We start from the raw sequence: 10,675 nt of genomic DNA on the forward strand, positions 1-10,675 counted from the left end.
GTGGGGTGACTCCCCCTGGCTCTGATCTGAGAACACTGACAGAGAGAAGCTCACACAGATTCCAGCATTCCAGAGGCTGAACAGGCCCAAGCCCTTCCAGGCTACTTCTACTCCAATCCTGGCTATCACCTACAAGGCCCACTGCAGTACTGAAGCTGGACCCTGACAGTATCTAACCTTTGAAGGATGCCAGAAGAATAACTTGAAACAGGGCAAGGTTACTTCTTCTCTCAAATATTCCAGCATTAAGCAACTTTTGGAAACTTTTTTTTTTTTTTAAAGGAAGAATTCTGAGCCCAGGAATGTGTTTTAAGTACCAGAAGAACTGAACTGAGCTCAGAGTTCTTCCACACATAATTCTACTCTTGGCTATCCTAAGTTTTCGTCATTTCAGCAGTAGAATTTCGGGCAAGGGGAGAAAGTAATTTTGTTGCTGCTACTGTTAAACAACTGGAAGTCAGAAATCTTTGCCGATCTATTACAAATTGGCCAGAGCTGTACTAGTAGAGCCAGATCTACTAGTTGAACTTTCTTGTGGCAGAGGACTACTTTCTACATTGCTTCTTCCCTCCAGTGCCTATAACAGCCCAAGAGTTCTTAGGGCTTGGGAGTCAGTGATACTAGCTACTACCCTAGACTGGGCAGCGGCAGCAGGAACACTGGGTGGACTGGAGGAGAGGACTTGTGAAAAACACATGGTCCACGTCACCCCATTTCCTGCTGCCATCTTTCAAGGGAGCAGAGGCAGAAGCCTCACAATACCATGGTTTGAGACCATTGACAACATCTGGTATTCTAGAGCTCTCACTGTACGTTTAAAAACATCTTCCTGAGATGCTGCCAGATGTGGTTTTATTATTTGTGAACTGCTTTGAAGAGCCATTGTGGTTGGAAAGCGGTCGGCAATGTAGAATAATAAAGGAGGATGTCATCTGTAGTACCAAGGTGGTGAAACCTAGACACCTGAAGCTTGGCATACATACTAAGGGGACCCAGAGTGTGCAGCTTGGGGTTATTTTGTTTTTTTAACGACACAACCCTATCGGGATAGGCGGCCGCCTCCGAACTCGGAGGTGACCACCTATCCAATGCAGGGCAGGAGCAGCATGGAGGGGATCTTCCCCTCCGTGCTTCAGCTGCCCTGCATTCATGTCTAGACAGCTGGTTTTGTCTGTCTAGCTGTGGGAAGCTGGACCGGGTGGGGGGGACGCTAGACGGTGCATAGGAAGCATCAGAAAGGCACTTCTGCCCTCCCTGCCCTGGCCCACCCCCAGGAACGCCCTGTTTTCTCTGCTCCGTGCTGCTCTTACAAGAGAAGAGCATGGGGCCGATCCACGCTGCCTACGAGGCAGCGTGGGAAGGGGTGGAGGTCGGTTCTCAGGGAACTGACCTTGGAGCACGGGCTCCGAGGTCAGTTCCTGGGAACCGACCTATCCTGTGGCCGTCTAGCCGCTGACTAGCAGCCATAGGATTGCACCCTAAATGCACTAATTAATTTTAATGTAAATGTGTCCATGTGGTTGAACCCTGCAGTAACATCTCCAGCCACTAGAGGCAGATTTCCCTAACCAATGCGTAGCTGTGCCATCCGTACAATTTGAAGCTGGGGAGATAGCAGGCCGAGAGTCAGAGTTATACACCTGCCCCCCCCCCAGCTGCTGGGCAGCCCCACTCGGGGGAATGAAGTGGACAGACCCTTCTCTCAATGGGGCCATGCCTAGGAGGGCCAATTGGCATGACTTCACTCACATGGGGCGGGCACAGTGTGTCCAGCTCTACGAGCAATGTATGTTTGCTTGAAGGCTTCGCAGGATCCAGCTAAGAGCTATTCCAGCCCGTTCACTAGTATTCTAATAAAATCAAATAAGATCACTCTCTGAGCACTTACTGCAGACATCGGCACATCCCTTGACCTTGAGTGGGTGACATGCAACCTTGCAGGGGATGCAATCCTGTAAGAGCTCATCCCAGTACAGCTCCTTTGAGCACAGCATGGTCTGTTGGAGACCCAAGCGGCGACCCGGGGAGGTCTGTAAAAACAGAAATTCTATTGTAAATGCCAGACTGGAGGGATCAAAGGTCCATGAAGACGGGGCTGCTTCCAGATGGAGGGCTCCAAGCGCTACAAATGCCCAAAGGGGTATTGTGTAGCTATTCTGTCTTTTTCTCCTTAATGGATTTATTTTTCTAGTAAGAAAAAAGATGGAAGAAGCGATGGGAAAGCGTGGGACAGTTACAAGTGGAAGATGATACCTGGAACCCTTGTAAGATTCTGTGTTCGAGACAGCACGACTGCATGATAAAAGCTTCACCTGAAATCACTCTAAGAACATTGAATAACTGGGGGCGGGGGGACGTGAGTGCGCATGTGTCCCATTCACCCACCCACCCACTGCGAAGGCCTTATTCTGTCTTGTAAAGCCGCTGCAGCTGGTTTCAGGTTGAGCTGAGGATGAGCTGTTTTCATCTTTTCTTTTCCCAGTCATTTTTTTTGCTCAAAATTGTTTGTTTACTCAGATTTGCCCCTGCTGCTGGTCTCCGCCGGAGGTGAAAAATACAAGTCCCCTATGTCTTTCCTCTCTTGGGAAGAAAAACAGCTCAGTAAAGGCTTTGGGGGCGGGGTGGAGAAAAGACTGGGAAATAAGGGGTTAAATTGCTCCCCCACCACCACCTTCACCCTGGGCTTGTACACAACCTGAAGCCACCTGCAGCTGCATTACCTGATAACAGAAAACCTTCGTAGAAAAACAATTGTGGAAAGTTTAGTTCTGCAAGAGAGTGGAAAATGTAGCGCTCAGCCTCTAAGGGGACTCCTGTACCCAGGGCTGGTATCAAGGGTAGGCATGGTTGGGCACCTGCTGAGGGCCCACATCCCAGCAGGGGCCCACTGACCAGAGCCCCCTGGAATTGCTCCTCCTCTGCACCATTGCAAGCGGCTTGTTCCCCTGCCTCCTGCTCTGGCTCAAACAAGGATGGTGATGAGGAGGAGGAGCAGGAGATGCCACAGCCCACTGGCTCTCCGCCAAGCAAGCAAGCAAGCAATGATCAAGATGATGAGGAACAACAGCGGCTGGTAACAATGGTGATGAGAGGGGAGGAGCCCATTGAGGGCATCTTGCCCATGGGCCCTAAAAAACCTGGAGCCAGCACTGTCCGTACCCGTTGAGCATTGAACGCTGCCAGAGTGCAGTGGCAATTCTCCGCACCTGTCTGGCTGCATCTGTCTGGCTGCTGTGGGGAAAAGGATGCTGGCTAGATGGACTTTCCTTCTGAGCCAGCAGGGCAGATTTTTATTTTTGTTTATATATAAGCCTGCAGGGCTCTTTATAGAATTACATAGAGACGGTTACCAAGGTGCATGCAATCTCCAAAATAGACAGCGAGGAAGGAAATGAGAGGCAGGGAGTGAAGAACGTGGGCCTGATACATGTGCTTAACACTGGGCTGCAGCTGGGAAGGGGTTAAAGGACTAAGCCAAAGGCCACAGTGAATAGTTGGGTTTTGTGGAAGGATTTAAAGCAAAAGTAGGGAATCTTTTTTCTCGGGTAATTCATCAGGGGCCATATGGTGGCAGTGGGCAGGGCCAGAGTAAAAAGGGTGCAGGGCCTCCCCATTTTATCTCTCTGCCACTTGCATTTGTGCTCTCTCTCTGTCATCCCTGTTTCTCTCACACCCCTTTCTCTGCCACCCTTTCCTTCTACATGAAATTTGGCCAAGGGCTGAAGAAAAAGAGAGAGTTGGCACCATATATGTGATCTGCAGATAGGGGGCAGCAATAGTGAAAGGGCAAGAGACATTGAGGGGAGCAGGCAATCCTTAGCTGGCTGAGGATGATAGAGCTGAAGGAGTCTACTAACTCCAAGTTCAGAGACAATATGCCTCTGAATGCCAGTCGGTGGGGAACATGAGTGAAAAGGTACTATCGCACTCCTGTCCTGCTGGTGGACTTCCCAGAGGCTTCTGGTTGACCACTGTAGGAAAGTGGAGGTTTCGGCCTCATGCAGCAAAACTGCTCTTAAGTTCTTATGGGCAGAGGCCATGGGCATTTATTATTATAATAATTTCTATTCTGTCTTTCCTTCCATGGCAGCTCATGACAAAAGATAAAATGGTAATACAGTGAAAGCAATATCAAATACTCAAACACTAAAACATGGCAGGATAAAATATATAAAACTAAGAAAGCAAGGGCTTAATGAGAAATAGGGGTCACAGAAACCTGACTTATACTGAGCCAAGACCATCGGTACTTTTAGCTCAGTGTTGTTTATACTGACTGGTGGAGACGGAACCTGGGAACTTTTGCATGCAAAGTAATGCATACTCTACCACTGGAGAGTTTTAAAGGTAAGGTGTATATGCAGAATTTGGAGGTCTTGTGTAAAACCTCTACACTGTGTGTGTGTGTGTGTGTGTGTGTGTGTGAACAATCTCTTTCTCTCCCTCTCTCTCTCTCTCTGTAGTACAGGAGCCTTCCCAGCCTACCGTGATCTGACCAAAATTTCAAATTTATTCATAAGCAGGATGGGGAAAACTTAAGATTTTAAATTTTTGATTGTGCTAGAAAGCAAAACTGACAGATCCATCCAGGCAAAGGGCTTTGAGCATATGCAGCCATATCTGTGGTGCTGAATTAGGGTTTTTCCTGATGGGCTCCTCTTCTTTCAAAGCTACATGGCAGGGAGGAACATGGAACTTGGCTGCATGCAGAGGAGTGAGAATTTGGTTCTGTTCAGCGTTTTTTTTTTTTAAGAACTTACTGAAATTCACAAATCTCTTCATAACTGGAAGGAAAGAACATGGGATTCAAAAAAGGGCGAATGTGGGAGAAAGTGAATCTGACAGATTTCCCGTCCCATGATTCTCATTGGGAGAGAAGGCCTATGCATTTAAATATCGAATAAATGCTAAATATTCACCATGTAAAAATTACCTTGTGATAACTGCAAAAAATCACCTTGCAGAAAAAGTAACCACAGCTTTTAATGCATTTCGACAATTGTGCTTCCTCATACGTGTGGAACAAACAACATTCTCTCTGTATCATTACTAAGACCGTGTGTTGCTAACATTGGGTTCTGGCTGAATAACACTCCCAAGTGCATAAGCTTTGTGAGGGGGAAAAGTAAATTGTCACAAGGGGGCAATTCATTGAGGCTTACATGAGACTTCTGTCATCTTGAATACGACATGCTTGGCTGCCTAGCTGCGATTCTTGCTGTTTTGGTCTAAAAGCTCTCACCAACTTACTCTCAAAATTAGGTCTGGTCGAAACCAAAGCTGCACAGCTTTCTGGCTTATTCTTTATGTTGCCCTTGAAGCTGGATAGAGCTGGCTAAACCTCTGAGTGAGTGAGTGTGTGTGTGAGGGCATGGATGCTTTTTGGGGGTGGGGGGGATTCAAAGTCTCTCCATTGTTGGGAAAGTGGTGGATTATTATGGGTTTGGATTTTCCACAGCCAATGCAGTTTTTGGAGTTGGGAGATGCAAATGGATTCCCCGCACGCCCTGGTCAATCTCATTTCGTTACTTCTCCTCTCACAGTATCTATGCCTATAACGCATTCATCACTCTGTGCTTGCTGCCCCATTTTTCTCTCATTTGCCTTTGCAATGTCTTTAATGGCTCAACCTCCCAACAGTTTACAAGCAGATGGAACATTGCAGAATGCGTTTTTTTCTTGTTGAAAATGGCCTCCATTATCAAATGGAATTTCAAAATTCTCCACTTGATTTGTAAGTGGTGGAACTGGGGAGATGAGTGAGGAGAGCATTTCTCTGAATATTCGACTATTCAGACAGAATTCCTCAACAGTTTAGGTGGGGTGAAAAAGAAAACACTTGGCAAATATCTGAGAAATTCAGCCCAGTTAATGCTAAATGCAACATTTTAGTTAGTTCACAGACCAGTGCAAATGGCCTCTCAAAATTCTCCACCCTATTTGTGAGCAAAGAAACTGCAGGGGTGGGGGACGGATTTTCCAGGGGGAGGGACAATTCACCAACAATTTCTTAGAGATGGGGTTCATCATTACCAGTGGCAGTAACATAGCTTCTTTCTCTTTTCCCTGGGTGTTTCCCCCCATTACATGCAGCAGCAGCTGCACTTATGGGCACCATTTTGCATTTTCCACCATGCTCTATGCCTAGCATTGTTCTAGAGCATTCAGGTATTGGGGAAATGGCTGCAACCTCCACCACACCCCCACACAATGATGGAGAATATTATGAAAAAATTCTGCAAAGTGACCTTTTCCCAAGGGTGGTGGGTGAGGGAAGTAAAACCTCAGAAATTTTCTCAGAAAAATACCTTCTAAGAAATTTTGCCTCAGCTCTACTGGTGGAAGAAGGAAGCAATGAGAAGAGAGAACTGGAAGGAGTAAGGCCCAAACCCATTTCTTCCTGCACCAATATTAATAAATGATGATGATGACAATGTATACAACTGAATCCACATCTGCACCCCAAATTCTTAATTTGGTTGGGAGTACAATTGTGAAGGCAATCTCACCAAATATTTTCAGAGGAGGACTGACATTCTACCACAGCTCAGGAAGAACTAAAAAAAGAGAGAAATCCTGAACATTTATCAGGAAATTCCTTTTTTATATATTTCAGCCCAGCTGTCAGAATTTTAATTTTCTTCTGCTGCTGTGGTGATACTGGAGGCAAAGTTATGGTGGTTTTATACCACTGTAATAATTGTGGCTTCCCTCAGTTCTGGAAATCAACTGTGGTTTTGTGAGGTGCGGAGAATTCCAGAGGTCCAAATAGTCACACTCATTCACCCATCCTACAATTCCCTGGCAAGAGGGAATGGCTATTAAGCCAAGGCTTTTTGTTTTGTGATCTAATGTAAGAAACAAACTTCATAGTTTAGATATGCCCCAAGAGAGAAGATGGCCTTTCCTTCAAGTTTGTGCTTTCCAGTTTGGGTTGCCATCTTTTTATTTTTTAGCAATGCTTTTAAGAGGCAAACATTTAGCAGGCAAAGCTTCCCCAGGACTAGTGGGGCAGGTATGGGAAGGGGTTCCCTTCAGATCTCCAAAGACTCACAGGAGCCTGGACAGAAAAAGGTGGTATTATAAGCATACCTTGATTCACCGATCTGTTTTTGTAATGCATAATTCCATGGCTGGATGAAATGCTTGCACAGCCTTAAACTGAAGATTGCTGGTGTGCAGCTCTCTTGCCTGCTTTTTCCATCCCTTGGGTTGTGGCAGGGGAAGAAATGCTGTTCAGAAATACCCTGCAGTTCTCTGCCAGAGAAACTACCCTACTTGATTAAGGTAGCCATATTTCAAAAGGACAAGGGATTGACCTGTCTTTCTTCTACCTTGAAGAGGTGCATATGAGGGCAGTGGGGAGTCCTGAAGGCAGCGGCCTTTCCCACCATAGCAAGAGAGGAGCTTATTAGTTGTGGAACTTCAGTCTCCCACAACTCAAGAATATAAGAAGCTGCCTTAAATCAGGTCAAACTATTTGTCTACTCCACCCTTCCCCAACCTGGTGCCTCCAGATGTTTTGGACCTCAACTCCCATCAGCTCCAGCCAGCATGGTCAGGGATGCTAGGCTATGTAGTCCCAAACATCTGAGGGCAGCGGAATGGGGATGCCTGATCTACTCTGACTGGCAGTTGCTTTCCATGGTCTCAGGCAGAGAAGACCCCCCCCCCCATCATCAGCTACCTCATCACATATTTACTTTTAACTGGAGATAACACAGTCCATGTTACTGTGCATGCAACATGGACTGCATGTCCATGTTGCATGCAAAGCTGCACTGAGCTGTGGACAGGGCCTGAGTTCCTTTGGAAGCACCTTACTCCACTTCTTTGCCCCTTCGCCTCTCTCTGCTCTAAGATCCAACTTAAGGAGTTTTACTCTCCCAAGGGCCCAAATCATGTGGTCGGAGTCGTTCGCCCGTGAGCCTTTGGGATGGCACTCTTATGCTGTGCTTGGCTGTGAGTTTGCCTTGGCACCTCTGCAACCCTGGATCCCTGGGGCACACCTTGAGGAAGACTGCTTGTCAGTACTGGGTTTTGTTTCTTTTTAATTGAGAAACCCCTGCAAAGCGTCTGAGGTGTTTGCAATCCACTGGCACTATATATTTGAGCAGTTGCATGCATGTTTCTAGATACTTGCTGTCCCAAGAAATCGCTTGGGTTGCTTGCACTCGGAATTGGATGGAGGGGGAAATAATACGAAACCCTGTGCCCGGTTGTCAGCCATCAGCATTCTTGACCTCCCCCTAGACATGACTGGCCCAAGCCATTTTGCTGCCTGAGGCAAAGAGCAAGATGGCGCCCACTCCCATTCTATGTACAAAAGCCAAAGAGCCTGGCAGATGACGTTGGCTTCAACAATGAGGACAGGACAGTATCCTCCATTGTACCTGAAGGCAGCAAGATAACTTAGGGGGTGTAGAACAAGCCACATTGCACACAGGTCTGTCCTCCAACCCCTTGCTGCCACCTCCCTGCCGCCTGAGATGACTGCTTCACTTCGCCTAATGGTAGGGCCGGCCCTGTCCCCAGAGCCTCCTGGCTCTGCCGGTCCTCCTTACTGTCTCTGCCTGTTCCCTGCCTCCTTTGAACATGCAAGCAGTGTCAAAAGTGAAGCGATGGAGGCATATCCTCTCCTCGCTTTCCTTTCTCCCACCGCGTGGATTGGGCCCAGAGGGAGTGGGCAAGCAAACGGGAAGTATTGACAACAGCAAGGAGGAGGTGGGCCCATGCTTCCACCCCCCCACCCCAGAAAATACCTGGAGCCGATACAGGTCCCCAGCTCACTGCTCAGAACCTTGCAGCAGCATCACAATGGCATCATGAAAGTGCAGCAAGCCAAGGACGCTGCGTATGAACTGAATTTACGAGAAAGGAAAAGCCGTACTTGGCGAAATTCTCACTTGGAGCCAACTCTCCAAGGTCGAAGAGTTGCCTCCAGGGCTGGGGTGCTGCTCCATGAGCTCTAGCCACGAGTTGCCCACTCCTGTGCTGGGGACAGACAAGCCAGTCACAACACAAGCCAGTCTTAGTTGTGCTTCCTTGCTGGCCCATCACCACGTAAGCGAAGAAAAAGGCAGGGATTTACTTACACTTTTCCCCTCTCCTGGTCTTAGCTGAGCTTCTCCCTGCTGTAGGTCATCTCCCTTTGAGGCCTGAGCCAGTCACCCTGGTCCTCGCTTGAGAAGTTTATTATTAGTGCTCGATTTGATTAGAGTCTCTGCCGTGTGCTTCCTGGGGTTTTTCCCTCGCATTCTTTTGATGCAAATGAACCCAACAAACAAACTCTTGTACTGGAAGGAGGTCCTCTCTGAGCTATCCCCAGGGGATACAGAAGCCCCACCATTACTCACCTCTCCAGCTCTTTCTGGAGAAAATAAAATTCAGCTTGGCTTGTAAATGGCAAAGGGTATGAATGGCCAATCCAATCCATTCCAGGGCTCCTGGACCCTTAAGAAGGGTAAATTCTTCCAGGCATGGCTTCTCTTATCACTACACCCCTGCTATTCCCCATTTCGTTTTTTTTAGGAAATGAAGATCGGAGAGATTCATCACTGTTCAAGGCCAGTGATTGTTTGATTGCATTATTGATTAAATCAATAGTAAAATACAGATTTAAAACACTCTTATTTAAAACATAACATAAAACAAAGCAATTAAAAATACGCCAATAAAGAATAGGCAACACTCGACTAGATAAAGCCCCCTTCAGCAGCGGTCCAGCTGACGTGTCAAAGGCCTGCCTGAGTAAAAAAGTTTTTGCTTGCCAGTGGAAGGACATCAGAGAGGGACCTAGTCTCCCTTGGCAGGGAGTTCCAGGGCTTGGGAGCGGCCACCAAGAAGGCCCTGTCTTGTGGCCCCACTGAACATGCCTCTAATAGAACAAGATAAGAGCCTCCCCACAAAATCTTAAAATCTGGGAAGGCTTGTATGGGAGCATGCAGTCTTTCAGGTAGCCTGGTCTCAGCTGCAGAGGGCTTTATATGTCATAACCAGCACTCTGAATTGTGCCCTGAAACAGACCGGTAGCCACTGAAGCTGTAACAAGGGAGTCACGTGTTCCCTGTAACCAGCTCCAGTCAACAGTCTGGCCGCGGCGGTCTGGGCCACCTATAGCTTCCGGATGCTTTTCAAAGGTAGTTAGTTGACTGTCACTGTGGCTTGGGTGGAGGCACAGGTTTCTTCTCTCCACCCCAGACTTAGGGATTGCAGCGTAATATGGATCCCCTTGTGCGTTTCCTGCCGCACAGTTCTTACTTTGCAGGGAGTCAGTCCTATTGAACTGAAGAGCACTGATTTCTGCGTAAACATATTTGGATCTACCTGTAAAGCAGGCATGTTTGAACCTCCTTCAGCCTGAGGTGAATGACATTTTGGACAAGCTGTCGGGGGCTGCATTCTAGTGGTGGTGGGGCCAAAGACAAAAAGGCCGAAAGACCAAAAATATGAGCATATTGCAGCTGAAAGCTGTTACTGCCAATAATTAAGCCTTCTACACCCGCCTAAAACCCCGCATTTAAAAGGGGGCTTTCTGCTTCTCTTTTAAATGCAGGATCATGATGGACTCCCTTCACACATGCTTCTTTTTCCCCCTCCCCTTCTCCCCCTCCCCTTCTACACTTTATCTGAGTCTTCTGTATGTTTCATTCATCTTGCTCCTCTTCTTGCGGCT

General features: G+C 47.5%; 1 protein-coding gene across 1 annotated transcript in view; it reads right to left on the reverse strand.

The window, feature by feature from the left end:
• Positions 1 to 9,222, reverse strand: part of TNFRSF13B (TNF receptor superfamily member 13B) — a 20,605-nt gene extending 11,383 nt beyond the window's left edge. The window contains exons 1-2 of the mRNA XM_084818399.1: positions 9,096 to 9,222; positions 1,889 to 2,030 (exon numbers count right to left, since the gene is read on the reverse strand). Of these exons, the coding sequence (XP_084674525.1) occupies positions 1,889 to 1,994 (106 nt within the window). The 5' untranslated portion in view covers positions 1,995 to 2,030; positions 9,096 to 9,222. The remainder of the gene's footprint in view (positions 1 to 1,888; positions 2,031 to 9,095) is intronic.
• Positions 9,223 to 10,675: the final 1,453 nt, after the last annotated feature.

Source organism: Heloderma suspectum, chromosome 12 (assembly GCF_057233095.1).
Source record: "Heloderma suspectum isolate Gila_16-S chromosome 12, 16-S_ref, whole genome shotgun sequence".
In the NCBI taxonomy this organism is placed as follows: Eukaryota; Metazoa; Chordata; class Lepidosauria; order Squamata; family Helodermatidae; genus Heloderma; species Heloderma suspectum.